Here is a 22,282-nt window from a genome sequence, read left to right as displayed (position 1 = left end):
TGTGTGACCTATACATTATATATAATATCTTTTCTGTTTGTTGCTTCCCTCTTACGCTATAAACTATAACCAAAACCTTTTAACAGCCAAACAGCCCAACAACTTGTTTAACACAACTCACATTCATACATGAATGGACATAATGTAAATATATTATTCATGTTTTAAAGCTATTTTAAAAGAAACCTAATATTTTAGAGCTCTTTATGTTCACAGCAGCTCAGTGTGTCCCAGACAGTTTCCTCACAGCAAGAAGGTTTCCGGTCTGAGAGCTGAAGATTTTTCTTTTTGCATGTTCTTTTCAGTTCAATTGTACATTTTAAACTGCCTTTATGTGAGCGTGTACACATCTTTCTTTTTTTAAGCTTTCTTTTGCACCTAATTGTGTTGTCTAAATATTTATTCCACCACCACTAGAGATATTCAACATGTATTATAGTCTGATATCTGTGCTCCTGCATGCATGCTGTGAGTGACGTCATCTCATCTGTTGAGGAGGAGTCGGTCTGAGGCTGAACAGCAGCAGAGCTGCGGCAGAGAGAGAGAGAGAGAGAGACGGAGAGAGAGGCCGCATGGGCTGGACAGAAGAGAGCAGCTGGATCCCTCCACATTATTGTTGACACTCCTTCACTGTTCCTGCTTCAGTGTCAGCCAGTTGGAGATGGATGAGGAGAGCTACGGTAGGACACGCACTTCAATATCTGCTTCATCATGCCTGAAGTGATAAAAATAGCATTGCATGTGCAAGGCTGTGAATTACATGGAGGAAATATTGTAGCCTACATGTTGCGTGTTTCTTGAATTGAAGTGCTGTGATGTTGATTCCACATGCGTTGTTTGCATGTATGGGATACACAGACATCTTGGGAGGATTCGGATGTCATAAGTTTTGGGCATGCCTCAAACAGGTCCTTTACACTTACAGCACGCATGCAGCCATCAAATCATTCTGCATCAGCTCGTTTTCCTTACCATAATAATGTGAAGCGTAATATTCAGTGTGAACAGCAGAACATAGAAAGACGTGCCTCAGTTTTATACTTAAGTGAAGTATCAAAGAAAGTCAGTTTCTGTACGTTAAAGTCTTGGTTTTCATATCCAGATAATTGAATACAGTTGACTGATAAAATATGTTGACCCAGTTGTGCGGCTATTGATTGGATTATGGGATTATTTAAACAGTAAAACAACGGTAAATCAGAACAATTCATGAAACAGCAAAAATGTAAAAGGTAACACAAAATTATCAAACCATTATTTTTGCTTAAACTGTGTTTAATTAATAACAACATTTAAAACACAATAGAACTTGTCCCAACTAGACAACTATTTCTGACCTGAAATATACCCTTGTCCTGAGAACACAATTCATCCTTTTGTGGACAAAGAAGGATGCTTTTAAATGACTTATTATGAAAATATATACAGTATTTTAAAAGAATATACTGAAGTGCAAACTCATTATATATTTTTTTTCAGTCACTTAATTGCCTGTTAATTAACAATTAAATGAAATATCTGTTAGAGGTTAAATTTGTATTAAATGCAATTAGTTGAACTTAAAAGAGCTTTATTTGGCCCACTTATGTACGACTTAAAGTATTAGTTCACTCTCAAATTAAAATTTGCTGATAATTTACTCACCCCCATGTCATCCAAGATGTCCTTCTTTCTTCAGTGGAAAAGAAATTATGGTTTTTGATGAAAACATGCCAGGATTATGTCCTACACCTTCCCTATTCAATTTATGGAAAGAAAAAATGGAACTGGCGCTGCATTCGTTCCATAATTTGAATAGGGAAGGTGTAGGACATAGAGCGTAAGCTTTTTAAAGAATACAGAAGGCGGTCTGGTGGAAGCACTTGTGAGGTGATCATTTGTGCTTATAAAGCATATACATTTTTTTTTTTTTTTAGAAAATGACTGATCATTTCTCTAGATAAGACCCTTATTCCTTGTCTGGTATCATTTAAAGCCCTTTGAAGCTGCACTGAAACTGTAATCGGGGTATATTGAAGTCCACTATAAGGTGAATATATATGGAATGTTTTCATCAAAAACCTTAATTTCTTTTTGACTGAAGAAAGAAGGACATGGACATTCTTGGATGACATGGGGGTGAGTAAATTATCAGGTAATTTTAATTTGAAAGTGAACTAATATTTATATTTAATTAAATTTTTCTTATACTCCCGAATAAACTGACAAGCATTTATGATAAACTAAATATAGGCCTACTTTAATGTAATATTTTTTAAACTTGTCTGTCATGTATTTAAATATATACATTACATTTACACATTTGTAATGATGAAGTTGCAATTTAGTACATTTATCCCCAGTTTCACAGAGAAGGCTTAGGCCTAGTCCCCGACTAAAATGCATTTTAGTTGTTTCAACTGAAATCATCTAGCATTGACATATCCTAAAATATGTCAGTCATTGTTTTGTCTCAAGATGCACACCAGTAATGTTTGTTTCTAAGGCAAGTTTATAAAAGCTACTTAACCCCCGGTTTCACAGCCAAAGCTTAATCTAGTCCTAGATTAAAATGCATTTTTGAGTTGTTTTAACTGAAAATAACTGGAGTGGTATCCAAAACCATAGTGGACGTTATCAAGTACACTCATTCAGTCCCATAATGCACCACAATAGCAAGTGTACAATCGATGTATGCTCAACGTCTAGAAAATACCCATAATGCACTGTGAGTCACGTACTGAATGAATTCCCACATCTGACCAGAAGATGGCGCCACAGCTGAATCATTCATCCATCCATTTTCCAATCTGCTAGTCCAATGTGGCTACAGTGTAATATAATTCAGGTAAAAATTCCTTTTTAATTGATTATTAGGCTTATACATGCTAGTTTCCATGAGAGATTTCAAGATATATCTTTTCATTACTACTGGAGCTTCCAGTTTTCTAAGTTTCAAATGGTTATTAAACAGCAATCACACCTTCCAGAGCACTCAGTGTCCGAATTCACCCACTCATTTTCATTCACTCCTTCAAGTGAACTATACTAGTGGAGTAATGTAAGGATAGGGGCGATTTTGAACATAGCTTTGATTTCTCTTATAAAAAGGTAAAGTTTCAATCCTCAGTCTAGTTCATCTTAGATTGCATCATCTCAGCTCGTGTATCTGGATCAGTTTAGATCTTCACTTCCATTCTTTCAACTTCTGATAAGCTTTTGAATTTCCACCTTATAGAGTACACTGAAAGAACTCACAAAATCTTGAATCTTTGTTGAGAAAAACATAAAACCATACAATTTACTATCATTTACAGTAGTTTTGTAGCATCTGAGCTTATATTTAGTTTTGTAACTTCAGAATAATCATTTACACAAACGAACAATAAAGACATTGACTTTTTGTGGAATATTTTGATCATGACAAAACTGAACAGCTTCAAAATGCTCTTCTTCAGGATAGTGTGTGCAGTTTTATGATGTTCACTGAGATGGAAAGACTTTCTCTTCTCAATTATTCATTGTTCAGTTTGCTGAGAGCAGAATTCATCCCAGAATAGAAAAGTGTGGCAAGTGGCTGATACAGGATATGATTCGCTGTAGCCTCTTAAAGGAAATCACATGGTTAATGGCAGTCAGCTTGATTGATAGTGAACTGAGAGAATCTTGCTAATGTGATGAAATGATAAGAAAACTCCCATAGACTTATGTTGAAGGAGACGAGTAAGAAAACCTCAAGTAACCTCCCAGAATAATTGGCATCCACATCAACATCCTGACACCCACACACATACTGCGACAACAACTTTTGCCTGCATGTTCAAATGAAGTTATGAGTCTGTAAATGAAAACTGACTGAGAGACTTATTCTGTTAATAAACAATTTTGTTCAGTTTCTTCAAAAGTATCATGTTTTCTATGAGCTGAAGTCAAATAGCTCACTTCATGCCAAATGTTGCATGTTGAGTTTTGAATTTGAGACTTTTTTGTGACCTGCATGTGAAGAATAAGAATTTTTTCTTTTAATGTTTATTTGCATCTATTATTTAGGTTTTTTTGGCACACAGTTATTCAGAATTTGTGTAATTTCATAAATACTCAGACCACCAAAACATGATGTGACCCACACAAGTAATGCTAATGCTAAAGTATATTTGTTGAAATGAACCAGTGTAAGGTTTTTGGTGAAAAGTGAGTAAAAATCCGAATCACGTCACAGATCCAGTGTGTTTTTGTCTGATCTGTGTCTTATTACACAATTGTTTACTCACTGACATTCAGCAGTTCTGTATGCTGTCAGGTCAGTGTTGAAACTCAATATAAAACTCACAATCTCAGATCACACTGACTCTGGATCAGCTCTAAGGCTCTAAGACCAGGAAACCCAGCCTGCTGGAAAATATTTGAGCTTCAGATCCAGATGAAACATCCAAACCAGCATCAGTGAGAGTTTTTGAGCTGCTTCTGAACTGTTGTGGGCCGAAAGCGTGAAGCTCTGACCACCCGAGAGCTCTCTTCCTCCCACACAAACAGTTCAACATGACACCTGATAAACTCACAAACACATACAGAACGAGTCTTTATTTATAGTTTAATCCTGTCAGACTCTTCAGATGTGTGAAATCCCAAATGAAAGAAACATTTTCATAAAACAAATGAACATTATCCTCACACTTGCCATATATGAACAATTAATATTCAGTTATTATTTACTCACCGTCACGTTGCTGTAAACACACGATGCATAAGTATAATTTTCCTAAGGCATGTCAGAATGTGAGCTTGTGTGCAGTTTTCTGCTGCTCTCTCTGTGTTCACAGATCTGCAGTGAGGAGGACAGGAGGCGTAGGAGGTGCTTTAGCACTGCATATCACAATTCTGCCTTTGACAAAAAGACTCGAGCTGATACTTTTCCTACCAGTGTTTTATGTGCCATAAATTCAAATGCCTTTTAAATTCCAATACAGTTCCTGAATTTGAACTGAGGTAGAAAAATGGATGCAGAATTATGACTTAAATGTAAATTCAAGGAAGTAGAAAACTGAGACTCCTCTAAATAGATTTAACGGTTTAATTCCATTTTTCAGTATGAATAACTCAAACATGTTATCAAACAACAGATATTTCTAGCACCATTAGATTATATTAGTAATCAATGCTTGAAATGCCAGAAAATAGAGATCAACTTTCATTTTATGCACCATGATGGAAGAACACTTCATTTACTAGAATGCTCTAATTTATTTCATATGTTTTCAATATTTATTTTAATAAAGTCAACCTCAATTACTAATTAGCAACAACAAACACTGCAGCTGCTTGTTAATTTAATCATTTAAATATGTTTTTTTGATTTATGTACAGTGCTGTGAAATAATAAGTACACCCCATGATATTTGTGGACATTCTCAACACTGGAGCTTTATATCAATAGTATTGAAGGGTGAAGGTGATAATTAAAATAATAATAATAATAATAATGATAATTTGACTTTGAAATCTTTTATTCAACAAAAATACCATAGCAATGTAAAACAATATTGTGTTCAGTACATGATATTGCTTCGTTTGGCAGAAAAGTCTTTTTTTAAGCATTTTTTTTTTTCACTGCATAGTAGCTAAACCTGAAATGATCTGTGACTGTAAGGATAGTATTTGTGGTAAAAATCACTGAAAGTCCCCATGAATGTCACCAAAAACATTGTTAGTTTACAGAGGAAGATGAGAGAGCAGCTCTAAAGGACTTGTATGACTTTTAATCAAAACAAACTTCCTTTACTGTTATTTTCACACATTATATTTCTCATTATATTTCTTTATTATACATTTATTTAATTGTATTTTATTGTTATTATGCATGGATCATCATATACTTAGGGACCAAAAAAAAGCTTCATTGTATCGTGTCTCTGTTCAGCTTGTGAAAAGGGATTTGGACATATAATCTCTAGGGTTGGGTTAAGCGTTTTCACTAAATATTATTTAAATCAGGGCTCTTCAGTCCTGCTCCTGATACCCACTATACTGCTAAATTTAGTTCCTCCTCAAGCACAATGTAATTTACCTGTCATTTTTAAGTGATCCAAACACCGTCATCCTAAAATCTTCAGAACATTGAGATCATGAAGTAATTTAAGTTACTAAAATCGGCATTGGACCTGTAAGGAATGCAATCTTCAGGGTGAAGTTGAGCTGAGGACATTATCAAAGATAATTATTTGAAGAAAAAGAAAACATTCAATCAAGTGAATGACTCTCAGCAGTAGTTTTGACACTTGATGGCCTCTGAGGGGCGACATTGTAGCATAATTTAAGTCTCTTCTGTTGCATTTCATCAGCACTTTCAGATTACACAAAAGAAAAATAAGAAAAGGGCATTAATGCATAGATGTTGTGATATAACCATGAATTTGAGATGACCCAGGATAGAAAGATGCAATGTGTATCTACCAGTGTTAATCAGAAGAATATTATCTTTAACTCTAAATACTCAGTTATATTGCATTTGATATTCTAGTCCAAGAAGTACATCCTTCTTTCTTTAAGAAGCTAAAAGTACATTTGCACAGATACACACATGTGCTGTATAGAATTTCATTCTTCAAATTTCCCACACTCTTGGAAAACTTGGAAATATCAGAGTATTTTAAAATTGTGATTTGAAGGCCAATCATGGAACTGAATAAAATCTTTTAAATATATGGAAAAGCCATAGAAATTTCTAGAGTAGTTGCAGTAATTATTATTTTTTTCTAGTTATGCTGAGCTGGAAAATGTTTTTCAAAATTACTTTGGTTCATAACCTTATTGGGAACTTCTTCATTTAATTGAACTGTAAAGAAAACAAATGCTGTATTTCATAAATACTTTTACAACATGGAAAATCAAACATTTGTCTAAGATTTAACACATGTATTCCTTGCTTTAAGCCACCAAAATAGGAGAAAGAAAAATAACAATAGATCAGAGATGGCGAATAAGAGATTAACCTGTACTGTATGCCACTAATAAAGAAAAACAGCTAAATACTATTGTCATATATAAATATATAATAAAAATAATAATAAAGAAGATTGTTGTCATGCAAATTCATTGGCCATATATGAGAATCTTGTCTGACCTCTGAAAAGCTCTTTTAGTCTTTCAGAAGTTGCCACATATGAGCGTCGGGCAGATTTTCGAGTGTTTAGAGCAGCAGAATAAATGTCAGCTCAGAGGGAGGTGAACGGTCAGATGTGAGCAGAGCTGCTGAGTTGACAGACAGTCTGCTGTCCTGTGACGCGTTTGGCGTGCAGCTGCAGCATTTCAATTCCCTGACTTTGCAGCTCACGCATGAGACTTTTGTCCCTCAGCATCTCTCTTTTTCTCTCTGTACTTGTGATTTTCACTCTCTTGTTGAGTGTGATTGACAGAAATGCACAGTAATGGCCGAGGCATGTAATGTGTTAGTTATGCGACTGCTGGGTGATTCGCAGTAATGACAGACACAGTTGACGACAATCGTTAAAGAGAATGACGTTAAAGGACAATAGTGTCTCTCTATCAGTGATCAGCTGTTACAGAGTTCACATTTCAGTGTTTGTTCATATTGTTTTAAAATGAAAGGGGAAGAAGAGTTAAAATGTCTTATTTTTACAACTTTTATATTGTGTTCTTATTATAACAATTTACGACCACAATGCCAACCTCAGACATGATATTGGTTGAACTTACAACAAAATGTGCACATTTTAATGTTTTAACAGAAAGGAATTGAACATATGCATGTTAAAGGATTAGTTCACTTTCAAATAAAATTTTCCTGTCCATGTCCTTCTTTCTTCAGTCAAAAAGAAAGTTTTTGATGAAAACATTCCAGGATTATTCTCCTTATAGTGGACTTCAGTGACCTCCAGACGGTTGAAGGTCAAAATTACAGTTTCAGTGCAGCTTCAAAGGGCTTTTTCCGCACTTCCATATTCTTCAAAAAGATAACACTGTATGTCCTACGCCTTCCCTATTCGGAACGAATGCAGTGGCAGTTACATTTTTTCAGTAAGTAGAATAGGGAAGGCGTAGGACATACAGCATAAACTTTTTGAAGAATATGGAAGTGCGGAACCACGTGCAAGGCGATCATTTGTGTTTATAAAGCATATACATTTAAAAAAAAAATTAAAATGACCGATCGTTTCGCTAGAAAAGACCCTTATTCCTCATCTGGTATTGTTTAAATCCTTTTGAAGCTGCACTGAAACTGTAATTTTGAATTTCAACCGTTTGGGCTCCATTAAAGTCCACTATAAGGAGAATAATCCTGGAATGTTTTCCTCAAAAACCTTCATTTCTTTTCGACTGAAGAAAGAAAGACATGAACATCTTGGATGACATGGGGGTGAGTAAATTATCAGGAAAATTTTATTTGAAAGTGGACTAATCCTTTAAATAAAGGTGCTATTTCTACCAGATCTCCCCTTTTATTTCTACCTGATCAGACCTTCTTTGGCGTAGATAGGTTTTATTTGATTAAAATAAAATTGAAATAATTAAACATAAATTGTATTAAAAATATATAAATTCCGTTAAATGACAATCAACATTGTATTTACTTTTATCATATGATGTATTTCTAGGATATTTATACTGAATAAGACTTATTTTTTTGCTGAGAAATAATTGGATGGCAAAATGTGGGTGGTGCCAACCAGAATGGAGCCAGAACTGAATGCAAGTTTGCTAAAGCAAATGGCTATTTTGCTATTGGTTATGATTATCCAATGGCCCACATGACCTATGAAAGTCATTTCAGAGGAGAAACAAGTTATAACATTTTGATAAAAACATTATGAAGACAATCTTGCCTTTGTTTATTTGGGATAAAGTACAAGACTGGAACGTGGGTCAAGACCGTATATAATAATAAATTCTGAGTTCATGTTGCTTTGAAAAAAGTATGTCTTTTAGAATAACAGACATGGTTTTGTGTATAAGATGTGTGCAGACTTCAGTGTGTGTGAGAGAAAGGCAGATTAGGAGAGTAGAGAAGTGGAGCGAGACATTATTAGCAGAGAGGGGAAGAGAAGCGTTGCAGTTCTTGTGGCAAGTTGAGAAAGAGGAAACACAAATTAAATTGTGAGGTACTGAGAGTGTCACAGAGAGGAAAGCATGAGGACGAGTCCCATGGATCACAGAGCAAACGCTGTGAGATACTGAGACATGACAGGCAGGCTGGTTTTGGCGTGCGTTGCTTGACCCGGGCGCTGAAGGGAGAAAAGCAGAAAAGAAAGACCAGAAAAACATTCAATCTGAGGTCATGGGGAGTGTTAGTGAATTGTGTGTGACCAGTTTTCAAGCTTTCTTGTGTCCAACAATACCAAGGAGTCCTCCAGGTAAGAGCTGGCATATCTTGCATGGTGTTTTAATCACAACTAATATGTTTTCTATTGATTCTGTGGTTAATGCAACCATAATTACTACTGTTCAACATTCTACTGTTACTTAAAGCAACCAGACTTATAATTTTTTGACTGGTGGGTGATAAAGAATACACTAAAAGAGGGACACGAGATCAAAATATCATACAGACTTGGAGTTAGGATCTTTTAACTTGAGCCAATAAGCAGCATTTGGCTTTGCATGTTCAATCACTAGTCCACTAGTGTATATCAATCTGAGAGGGTAAGAATGGTCTTCCTGTGGAGAGCAATAGTAGTTCATGCACCATAATCAACATGTGATGGAAAAGCAAACTGAAGGATGAATTATAGAGGGAGTTTCTTTCTGACTAATGAACCTGAAGCTTATATGGTCAGCTTAAAGGATCTTTAGTCTCAGGCAGTTAATGCCATTAAGGACTATATAGGCAGATGTAATCCCTCAAACCCAACGGTCAAGAGATTTTATGAGCTTCTTCACCACAGTTGGTCTTAAAACCTCTCAAGACCTCATGAAAGTGGTGTTGGTTTAGGTCTTCTTACTTGGTATCCTAGTCTGGATCTTAATTTACAGGAATAATTCACAGAAAAATGAACACAAAGGGAGATATTTTGAACAATACCTGCTTTAAGTCCAATTTGTTCCTCAGAGAAAACTATCGACTGACTTTAGAAGTCTTGGAAGTCATAAGTGGACTGCTGTTATGATGTGATTTTTTTTATGCTGCTTTTGCTTTCCTTTTTAAAGCTCAAAAGAAGAAGTCCACATTCCAAGAAGTGTGCTTAATTGTATTGAATGTGCACTTGTAGTGTACTTCAAATCTTAAAAGTATATTTTTAAAGAAAAAACTGTACATGCAGATGATATAATATTAATGAAATAAAAGCCTAGAAAATCTCAACTTTTCATTTTCTGTCGGTCTTAGTACACGATGTAACTACAGAAGAGTCAAGTTTTAAATAGGAAAAATATCGAAACTCTTTGGTCATTTTTGAGCGAGATGCTAACGGTCTAATCAGATTCAATGAACTATGCTAAGCTATGCTAAAAGTGGTACCGCCAGACCTGGAGATCGGCTGAATGGATTCGAAAATGGTAAAACTCAACTATTTAACTCTAGGGGAGTTGGAAAATGAGCCTATTTTCCAGTGCTTATTTTCAAAAAAAGTGGAGTGCTCCTTTAAATAGCACTTTAAAGTTTAGCTAATTGCATTTAATATAAATTTGAACTATTATGCATTTTCATTTAATTACATAAAAATGCGATTAAATGTCTAAAAATTTTATGTTCAATTTGCACTTAAGTATATTATTTTTATAAGTACTTTTTTTTTTTTTTTTTTTTTTCAAAATTCTGCTTAAGGGCACTTTTTAACAAGGGAAAGCAATTAGTACATTATTCAAAATTTCATGAATCCAGGCTTTGAGGGGTCTAGTCTGAGTCTTGTATTGGTCTAGGTCTTTTGGAGGTTCTGGTCTTGACCAGTGTTAATGCTAGTGAACAAGACAGACTCACCACAAGCTTCAAAATTAATAAGCAGTGCTTTATTCCCCTATTCCCCTTATGTAGAATCCACAAGTCAGTGTGATTTAACTTCTTTTTTTTAACTGCTAGACAGCTCACTTCCCATTCATTTTCTTCATATAGGCAAGTGTGTACTTAATATGAAGACTTGAAGATTGAACTAGTTATTCCACACATAATGTAATCGAATGTAATTCTCGGGTGGGTAACTTCAGGATTGCGCTGTACTTTACAAGGAATGTAGTCATTTTCACATAGGGACTCACAGTGGTAACTGTTCCTTAAAACGTGCAAATGTATTGCATGTAAGATGTATTTGGACATCTAGGGGTCACTTTCCGTTAGCACATCCACTAGACTGCCAGATTGAGGAAGTGTTCTAGGATTTTGCCACCAAGTTGTGTAAGCATGTTCAGGCAGAGGGACAGGAATTTCTGAACCTGAATATTCCGGCTTGTAGATTGAGCTGGTGTGATGTAAATGTGCAGAGGACCACAGGGAATTTGTTCCTGTTGTGTTGGGAAATCGAGCTTTGTTCAGAAATGCCGTCATACGATGATGTTGGAGTTCATTTAAGTCCATGTTGCTGAACTCTGTGCCTCCCCCTCCTAACTTAAACAAAAAGACTGCATGAGTTTGAACTAATGCATGAATGCCGCTGCATGACTCATCTAATGGCTAGATCACAATTTCATACACATAGTCATAGCTAAATTGTTGATGTGACTTTGAAATAAAGTGCTCCTTCCATATCATGGTCAAACCAAACATACTAATCAATTTAAAGGTTTTATTTTTAACTTTTAATGGCATGGCAAATGACAAGGCCGTAATTTCACCTCTCGTTCAGTCCAGTGGTACTCTGGGAATGTTTCTACCCAAAAAACATCTCCAGCTAATTAGCACAATTGTAATGGAAATGTGAAAAAAAAATCTCACAATAATGTTGCTTTAATTGCTCTTGATGATGATTAGGAGACTGAATTAAAGGTGCAGTAAGTGAATTCTGAGAAATGCTGTTGAAAATGAATTGACTGAGCACTTGTAGCCAATCAGCAGTAAGGGGTGTATACACTCATGAGGGAGGAGGTGCCTGTGTTTGTGAATAGCATGTTTGTAAAGTTGAGGGCAAGAGCTGTCAAGATAGGGATGTGATCCTTTTGGGCAGGGACGTGTTTGTTTTGGTGATTTCAAATAACAACAGCGTTTCTCAGAAATTGCTTACTGCACCTTTAAATCCCTGTGTAAGTCAGTTCAGAGCAGGTGCTTTGAAATTATAGCTGCCGTCCACTGTGTGACATGGAAATTGTTGCCTACGTCTTGACTTTTCATTTGGCTTCAGCTGGAGGCGGCGATGGGGAACAGATCAAGACAAGGGTTCATTACTCTGACCGCTGGAAAATCACAGCGGGTAATGCAAGAGGTGGACGTTCTCACTGCCAGTTAACACATTAGAGGCTCAGCATGTTTGTGATGATCTCAGACTCGAGGTCGGGTTAGAAGAGTTTTTTGCATTTTGCAGAAGAGTTTAATGAACAAATACAAACAATAGGCACAAACGTGGTCAGTAAAACATACAGTAGTCAAATTATAGGCAAACAGTCCAACGGACAATGATAATAAACGTAAATCCGATAAACAGGCAGAAGATCATAACATGATACCATGGGGAAACACTCAGTGAGGCAGGTGAACGGGCAATACTTCGCAAAGAGCATATGGAAGTGTAACAGATAGGGAAAGTATTATGTTCATTTCATATGTAGAATTACACAAAAATGTTCAAATATATCTGATATGCCTGTCTGTATGTGTGCATCTTCCCCTTTAATTTTCTGACTGCAGCACTGATCTTACTTTCCTATCTTCGCACCTCCTCTTCACTTTCTGCATTGTCTGCATGGGAGAGGAGGGTTTATATTAAGCTCTGATTAATCTAGTTTCATCTTAAAAATAATTTTTATACTTAGTTTCTTTGTATAAATAATATTTGTAACTTTATTTTCCATGTATTTCATTATTCCATAGTTTCATTATTTTCATGTATTCATTTTAATTGAGGTTATGATTAGTTTGTCTCATTGATGAACTTGATGAAATTAGCATACTAATTGCATTACACTTTACATTTACCTTTCAGAAACAAAAAAAGGCAAATTCACACATTGTAAAAGACTGATATTTCTCTTATCAGATTAAATGAAGAGTCGACCCATCAGCACAAATATATGTGAAAAAATATATATTTTCAACGCTCTTTCTGACCCTCTTTCTGAATTGATCAGTTTTTAAGGTGTGGCTTCTTTAAGGCTTGTCAGTAAACGGCCACTGTCATGATTGGCTAATGTCATTGCATTGCACGCTAGAGGTTGCAGCCTTTAGTCTCCTCATTAGAGCATCTTTTGAGATCGGATGAGTGAGGTTAGGTTTACTCACACAACTACTACTAGCTGGTCTCCGTTACACTCACCCCCCTAAACCTCACTCTCATCCGGGTCACGGCACCAATGTAACCCCTCTTCCCAGGTCCTACTTTGTCATTTGACAAAGCATTATGAAATCATTTACTTATGTTTTGTGATGCAGCTGCTGTCAGATTCAATACAGTCGCCATTAAAATAAACCATCCACTTGTTTCCGATCCTGGGATCCTTCACTCTAAAAAATGCTGAGTTAAAAACAACCCAAGTTGGGTTGAAAATGGACAAACCCAGCGATTGGGTTGTTTTAACCCAGCGGTTGGGTTAAATGTTTGCCCAACCTGCTGGGTAGTTTTATTTAAACCAACTATTGTTTAAAAATTGCTGTATGGCTATAGATTAAAATGAACCCAAAATAGTTGGGAAATTAAAAACCAGATTCAATTAGAGGCAACAATAATAGACAAAAGGTGAATGTTTATTAATAAGCTTTAATATTTTATTAATATAAATTTAATAGTTTAATAGTTTATTAATATAAATGTATTAATAAGCAATTTAATAAATGTTTATTGTTTAATAATTATTCATTGAACATTAATAAATGTTCATTTCCAACATACTTTGGGTTAATTTTAATTAAGCAATACAGTCATTTTTACAATAGTTGAGTTAAATAAAACTACCCAGCAGGTTGGGCAAACATTTAACCCTACCGCTGGGTTAAAACAACCTAATTGCTGGGTTTGTCCATTTTCAACCCAACTTGGGTTGTTTTTTACCCAGCATTTTTTAGAGTGTTCTGAAGTCTCTACAGAGATGCAAACAAGCTGTTTAAACTAGAAACTGAAGCTGTTTAAACTTTAAACAAAGCAAACTTTCTTTCACTCTTCCATTTGTCCTGTTTTCGGCATACTCAAGTGCATTGAGTATGTCAGAAACTAAACGTGCATCTTTATGTATCCAGTGTAGACAGCGTCAGTGATTATAATGGGTTCTGTTTGCTTTTGACGTGACGCGCACATCCGGTGTATGCAAATGTCACCCATTAAGCGACTGAATGCCAGTGGGTGGGGCCTATAGAGCGATGATGTATTCGTCAATGATGTAATGTCTTGCTCTGGAGGCAGTCTTATGCAAATATATTTGCCCGTGTGATGTCACAGATCCTGCTATATCAAAACAAGCTTTGTTTATAGTGAGGATGACATTTTAAGCTATGAAATTTTTAATGTTACAAAAGCCTCTTATATGTCAAAAGATCAAGGCAAATTTGATTTTTTTTTATCACAAGCCCTTTAAACTTACAAACAGGAAGTACTGTATCTGTAGAAGGAATGTAGTGATGTCAATATTTGGGAGAGGGCTCCCTCTGGTGGTTGGATAAGTGAGTCTCTGACTCTGGCCTTGCAATGGGGGACAGAATATCATGCAATATATTATAAAATATCATAAAATCTGATAAATATATATACCCTTGTGAAAATAAGTACACTTTAACGTAACAGAATAAAAAGTATTTTCTACAGAAATAATATTTTTTAAAAATATACTTGTAATGTTATACTTGTAAATGTAATGTTTTCAGACACTTTATTGCATGTTATTTATAAATAAATTAAAATGTATAATAGTTTAAACTTAGTTAATTGAAATATTAAACTAATATTGAACTATATTAAATTAGTGTTTTTACCTACTTATGTAGGATTTAAGTACATCTTTATATGTAATTTCATATTATGAATGTATTGACAAGCATTTATGGTAAACTCGGGTATAGTTTTATGTAATTTCTATTGAAACTTGCATGTCATGTACTTAAATATATTTGTAATTAAACGTTGGAAACGTTGAAACTTTTTTTTTTTTTTTTTTTGAATTACAAAACAGATGGTTCAGGTCCTTGATTCTGATTGGTTGAGCCGCGTTCTAAGCCGTTGTTAGTTACTCTTTAAACATGCTCCTGTAAAAACATTACATCAGTATTAAAATAAATATTACATAAATATTACAATATAATACATTTTATGGTCTAACCATTTTATAAAAGCAATAAGCCTCATGAAGCAGTGGTTTACATTGAATTTAGTATAACTCTGCTCCATATCATGTTTAAGAACAGAAATTAGCTGTTGTAAACTATGGCTTCACATGGCTTATTGCTTTTGTAAACTACAAATGCACATTCAACACAATTAAGCACACTTTTTCCCTATGATTAATACACATATAGGCACTCTTTTAGTAATTTGGCTTGAAGTCATGAGCCTGTTCCCTTTATAATTTAGTCCAATGATAAACAGCACTTGAAGATCAGCCATATTGGCCATCTGCCCCACTGAACACCTTTGGGATGAACTGTGCAGTGAGCCAGACCCCATCAACAACAATTAACATCAGAGCCTCTTGTGTCTTGCTGAGCATTTCATTTCAAAAGTATGTGGAGAAAAATAGCATTACCCTCTCCCTTTGCTGCAATAATAGCTTGCACTCTTCTGGGAAGGGTCTAAATCCATCTGTATATGTACAAACAAAGACGACAATTAAAAAAAAAAAAAAAAATAGGAAAGAATGTGTCCTGGATCGAACTTTATCCGATCAGGTCAGAAATACAGGAAACTCTTGGCAGTAAACGTATTTGTGTGGGGCTCTATGTCCTAATAGTGGGATATTGTGGCTTTCTGCTCTGAGGCATTTGCCAGGAAATGCCCACTGCTTTAATCTTTCCAGCAAGGTCAGAAACTGAGCAGAACCAGCTGGAGAGCCAAATCCAGGACTTAGTGGATTACTCAGGCTCTAATGACCACAGAATAACCCTGATTCCAATTGATTCCCTATAGGCCTTGAACATGAGATTTGAAATTGACTTTATGCTAGTGAAATATGACTGTTATTGTCTTTGACAACTGTTCTCCTATAATTTGGTTAGTTGGTTTTGTCTTGAGTCTGCTTATTTAAAGTTTCTTTCTTTGAATTATTGGCTCAGATAATTCAGTTATGTCCTACAAATGCACATTATAAAATGAATTACCATAAAAGCAAAAAACAAAACAAAACAAAACAAAACAAAACAGTAACACACAGGAGATATTTGGTCATTATTTCCTTTTCAAATTTATAATCTAAATCTAAGGTTATAATAATAATCTAAAGAATCCTTTTCCACTATGAAGAACCTTTTGTGGAATAAAGAGGTTCCAAAGGTTCTTCATGGAACCATCATTGCCAATAAAGAGCCTTTATTTTTAAGAGTGTTGGTACACAAAAAGATGTTTTTAAAGGAGTTTTTATTTTTCAAGGTTATCTTGTTGCTCTTTTCCCAGTAAACACAAGTTTATAATGACCACTTCTGTCAAGCTCCAAAAAGGATATAATAACACATTTAGAAAAATATTATCCATGAATAGCAGCTTTAATTTTATTGTTCCTCACACAAAGCTATCATATGCTTTCAAAAGATTTGTAATATAGCGCAGTCATATGGACTACGTTTATGATGCTTTTGTGTCTTTTTACCTGTGTTTCTTGTGCCTTGTAAAAGTCCATTTGAGGCAGGATTGGAATAGCATCTGTGATCATGTGCTGTGCAGTAGTTTCTCAGTAGGAGCCAGCAGGGGTCACTCTCTGTGCATTTCTCTTCAAGTAGATTTTAAACTGTGATCATAGGGCCTTTGTGAGCTTTAATGTTAAATGGTGTTCAGTGAAGTTCAGAAAGTCAGCATGAAATCAAAATTAGCGCTGCTTGCTTTCTTAAGGCAAGACACTACTGGTAAAACATTGTTTTTTGTTTTTTTCAAGCACTCATCAGTTTTAAGATTTTGGGCTATTTTGACGTAATAAATATTTTCAGACTGTTGGAAAGAAAACATCGAAAATACACACACAAGTGTTTTATCTTGTTACACTTTATCTGAATCTGTAGAGTATGGAAGCCCATTTTGCCACTAAATAAAAATCACAATTCGGACTTCTTTTCTCACAATTTCGAGTTATAAAGTCAGAATTTTGAGATATATGCAATGGAGGCCAGCTAGTAGTTGCTGTGCGAGTAAACCTCACTCCTCTGATCTCAAGAGATGCTCTAGCAGTCCACGCAGAGCGGGCGAGTAGAACCTGGGTAGAAGGGTTACATTGGTGCCATGACCCAGATGGGAGTGAGGTTTAGGGGGGTGAGTGTAACGGAGGCCAGCTAGTAGTCACTGTGCGAGTAAACCTCACTCCTCTGATCTCAAGAGATGCTCTAGCGACTAATGCTAGAGGTTGCAGCCTTTAGCCTCCTCGGTAGAGCGTCCGACTCCCACACCGGAGATCCAGGTTCGAGGCCCACGCAGAGAGGGCGAGTAGGACCTGGGTAGAGGGGTTACATTGGTGCCGTGACCCGGATGGGAGTGAGGTTTAAGTGAGTGTAATGGAGGCCATCTAGTAGTCGCTGTGCGAGTAAACCTCACTCCTCTGATCTCAAGAGATGCTATAGCGATTGATGCTAGAGGTTGCAGCCTTTAGCCTCCTTGTTAGAGCGTCCGACTCCCACGCCGGAGATCCAGGTTAGAGGTCCACGCAGAGCGGGCGAGTAGAACCTGGGTAGAGGGGTTACATTGGTGCCGTGACCCGGATGGGAGTGAGGTTTAGGGGGGTAAGTGTAACGGAGGCCAGCTAGTAGTCGCTGTGCGAGTAAACCTCACTCCTCTGATCTCAAGAGATGCTCTAACAAGGAGGCTAAAGGTTGCAACCTCTAGCGTCAGTTGCTAGAGCATCTCTTTTATAAATATATTTCTAATATTCTCTGTGGAGAATCTGTGTTGGGTCGATTTAAATGCTATTCACAAAAATAAGATAAAATAATTTGTATCAGGGGTCTCCTGCCCTGCTCCTGGAAAACCTTCCTGCAAACTTCAGTGACAGCACACCTGTGCCTGTAATTTTCAAAGTTTTTGAAAACGATACCGTTATCGTCTCCATGTAAACTACAAAAACATGAATTTGTGAGAACAGTGAAGTCATGTGCATACATATTATGTTTTCAGTCTATACTTGATAACCAAAACAACAATAGCAAACTAAAGGACTGTGTGTAGCAACTAACACTTGTAGATTTACTGCACCACAACTACAACCAGCGGACATGCATTATTTACATACACCAAATTCTAACATCACCAACTAATTCTAATTTTGACATTGCCAACTACTGGCCTGGCAGCATAATACAGCATTTTTAGTCATTTTTGTGGATCTTGGTTTTGATAATGTAATTGTCTGTACATTAAACTTTTCTGTTCTGTCACGTAAACTCACAATACACAACTCCCAACAATACAACACAAAACATCTTTTTGTTGTGGCACAAACCCTTTCACAAGCCATTCATGACACATCAGGTTAACCCTCGTCTGTTTATCTGTGTGGTTTTTAATGTTGAGCTGCAAGGCACTTGCGGTAGATAGATGCTAGATTTGGTCTGTGTGAGGGCGTTCATGACATAGCTGGTCCTCGTTCCCACAGCCACATTCCAGTGTTCCCGGCACTGCCTTGAGAAACAATACAAGGAAAAACAACATTCCACAAATAGCTATGCTTGTACTAGTGCCGCTATGATAACAAGGCAACAATCACATTCACAAGGCAGGTTGAGAGCATGCATTTGTTCGAGAAGAGGAATCCTGCAGCCTTCATAACAGGCAGACCTTTTAGTGGTGTGTGCTAAGGCAAGATTTTAACAACCCTATTAATTTGATGCATATAACTCCTCCTGCACAGTTTGAATGATATCTCAAATCATGTGGCTTGTTGAGGAATTTAAAGTCGGCATGAAACGGAAGTTGTGCTTGTCTTTTTTTCCATATTGTGACGTATAAACAAGGGAGCTTCTTGAACAGGAACAGGAACAGGAACATTTTACATAGTTCCTATAACTATTGGCAGAAGTACTCACTTTTTGACGTGTTAGCACCGCAGGAACTGGGAATGATTTTAGTTATAGGAATGGACTAAACTAGCACCTACATCAGTGTAGGGTTTTACCAAACACAATAGGAACTACCAGTGACGTAAGTGTTCGTTGATTGGCCCAACACATGCCATATGAATCACCAGCACCTGGCATTTTAAAAAAGCCATGTAAACACACAGTTTACATTTACTCACTCCACGGACTAAAATACAGAAAGCAAATGTTAGTGACACATAAACAAACAAAAAGCTAATGTTAATGGCAGTGTTTGTGGTAATGCATTTTAAGTAACGAGAGTTATGTAATCAGATTACTTTTTCCAAGTAACTAGTAAAGTAATACTTTCAGTTACTTTTTCAAATAGGTAATGTAAGTTACTTTGTTTTTTCGTGTATTCTCCTGTCCCCATGTTGAGAGAAATTGTGAGCAAGTGCAAGTGTTGTGTACACTTTGTGAACATGATGGTTTTTATAAATGTGAGCAGGAATTTATTCAGCTCACTTATACAAAAAAAGATTCAGTATTCCTCAAAATGAATAAAAACAGTGAAATGCATACTCAGAATATTATGCTAACCTGCAATAATTAAAAATGTTAAATTACACAAATATACTTTATGTACTTAATCTCACTTTATTAACCAATGTCTTTGCTGCTAACCTTTGATGATCCATTTCAAGCATACTAATAAACAAAAAATGACTTTAGATAAACATCACATTTGTGTTTCATTTGTTTTTTATTTATTTCTGAAGTAAATGTTGAACCTTCTTCTACAGCTGAAAGGTTTGTTTGAGCTGCGCCCTCTACTGTACAAACTTGCATTTTTATTTCCTTCAGCCTGAAGCTTATTCATTTTACTTTTGGTGTGAAAGGGCCTTCACATTTTACCAAAAACAGAATAACTGTTTTGTTATGAAAAATGAAACAAGCAAGCCCAACCTAGATGAGAATAATTATCGCAAATAACTAAGTAACACAATCAGTTACTTTTTTTTACTTTTTTACGGAGTAAAACAAAAAGTTATGCCTTACTTTTAAAAGTAACTTTTCCAAACACTGGTTGTCAACAATCAGATTTTGTCTGTTGGCCCTCCTTTTTGCTCTTTCAATCGCATAAATTAACACTTCTATCATACAACAAAAACGGTCAATGGCATCACTGTTGGCCAGCTCACGTCACTTCACAGTTCCTATACTGGCGGTGTGAATGCAGCCAGGAAAATGGCACAAGGGGAACATTTAGTTCTCGTAGTTCCTGTAACTGCCCAGTGCAAAAGCCCCTTTGAATGTGGATTTATCAGATGGAGCACTTACACAGAACATCCTACAAACCACCTAGTATTGTGGTGGCAAGATTTGCCAAGATCAAGCACAGCTTACATTTTCTTCACAAAATGTAGGTAGCTCTGGAATTTTACACAGTAAGTGATATTTACTGTACAGTACATGCATTTTACACAACAAATCATGTCACTTTCACATTTACATAATATTTACATAAACATCAGATTTCCAGCCCACACATCCAGTCATCTAATTTGCATGTCGCATGGATTGCATAATTCTTTACTGTATCATAGTCTGAAAGTTCCCTGATTGTAAGACTGACCTGCCGTCCAAAAACAAGGATTTCTTGTCTCAATATAATTGACGTATGTAGGTCAGCTGGCGCGCTCGCGAGGCATTCTTCATATGCAGCTCAACAGAGGACACATTGTTAGACTAGGACACAGTGGTGAAATCTGTTAAACTAGGCAAGAATGTTCTCTGGCTCTTGTGAAAACGTGTACATAAATGTGCACTGTACTTCAAATTCAAAAAGTGTTTTTAAAAAAAAAAAAAAAAAAAAAAAAGCTGTACTTGCAGAAAATATAATGTTAATGAAAGAAAGTTTCACTTAATTGTACTTACACATTCAGGATTAATATTTTTGAGGTGCTTTGAAGAAGTGTATTTCAATGTGGTGACTAACTAAAGCACATGTAAAGAACTTGATTGTAATTTACTGATTTTTATTATAATTAACTGTAGTGTGTTTTTCGATATTACATTTAGCAAGTTAACATATTTGAGGGAGTGTAAATGGAAAACTTTTTATTTGTTTTGGCCATTCATTTACACGACAACAGCGTTTTGGGGGCCTGAAAAAAAACTTGAAAACAGGTTTCAAAGTGCATGTTTTTGAAAAGGATACCGTTATCATCTTTGTGTAAACTACAAAAACGTGAACGGATCTGCTCATGCGCGAAGTTAAAGCGCAGAAGCAGACCATCTATGGGAAAAGCCGGATTCCACTGCATTTTTATCTTTATACACACAATATAATCTTTTACTTTGTAATCTTTTTATTTTTAATATCTGGCATGTTTGTGTGCTGTTTGTCTGTGTGTATGTAATAAGCAGAGTGTATGCACATTGTGCACGCACATAAAGGTGCATATTACTATATAAATAACAAAACAAATATTGCGCCACTGACTTTAGACCAGGTTTCAATTGGTCAATGGCACAGACTATTTCAGTTGCCTCAAAATAGCAACACGCCAACAATGCGCCTGAACACACCTCGTTTTCAGACCAGCATGCCTATGGGAGAACAAATGGGCACGAATGCATTTGCTATTTAAACAATGTGGTGCAGGATGTGAAAATGATAACTGAGTCAAGCTGAAACAAGCAAAAAACACTTGCGTTGCGCCTGGCGTTGCAATGCAGCCCATGTATGATAAGGCGCTATGTCTTTCTTTACAATATGACATCGCCAACTACTGGCCTGGCATGAATAATACCGCGTTTTTAGTCATTCTCATGGAACTGTGTGAATAGGGATCATTTTGACAACATTGTCATCTGCGAAAAACACAAAGAATTTTTAAAAATTGTAAATTACTTGATACGAATTTACTAGTTTTGAAATGGAAAGGTGTTCATTTTACCTAGTAAACTCATATTTACAATAATGAAGGCAGCATTAATATACATGGAAAA

General features: G+C 36.0%; 1 protein-coding gene across 2 annotated transcripts in view; it reads left to right on the top strand.

Moving 5' to 3' along the window:
- Positions 1-554: 554 nt before the first annotated feature.
- cyth1a (cytohesin 1a) overlaps positions 555-22,282 on the top strand; it is a 58,650-nt gene continuing 36,922 nt past the window's right edge. The window contains exon 1 of one of the 2 annotated variants that reach the window (XM_048182046.1): positions 555-680. In XM_048182046.1, coding sequence (XP_048038003.1) covers positions 662-680 — 19 coding nt within the window. In that variant the 5' untranslated portion in view covers positions 555-661. Of the gene's footprint in view, positions 681-9,119; positions 9,348-22,282 lie in introns of those variants that run through there. The other variant, XM_048182033.1, reaches the window with a different exon arrangement.

The sequence above is a fragment of the Megalobrama amblycephala genome, linkage group LG1 (assembly GCF_018812025.1).
Source record: "Megalobrama amblycephala isolate DHTTF-2021 linkage group LG1, ASM1881202v1, whole genome shotgun sequence".
NCBI classification, from domain to species: domain Eukaryota; kingdom Metazoa; phylum Chordata; class Actinopteri; order Cypriniformes; family Xenocyprididae; genus Megalobrama; species Megalobrama amblycephala.
Note: the sequence above shows the minus strand (reverse complement) of the source record. Positions and strands in the feature narration are given on the sequence as shown.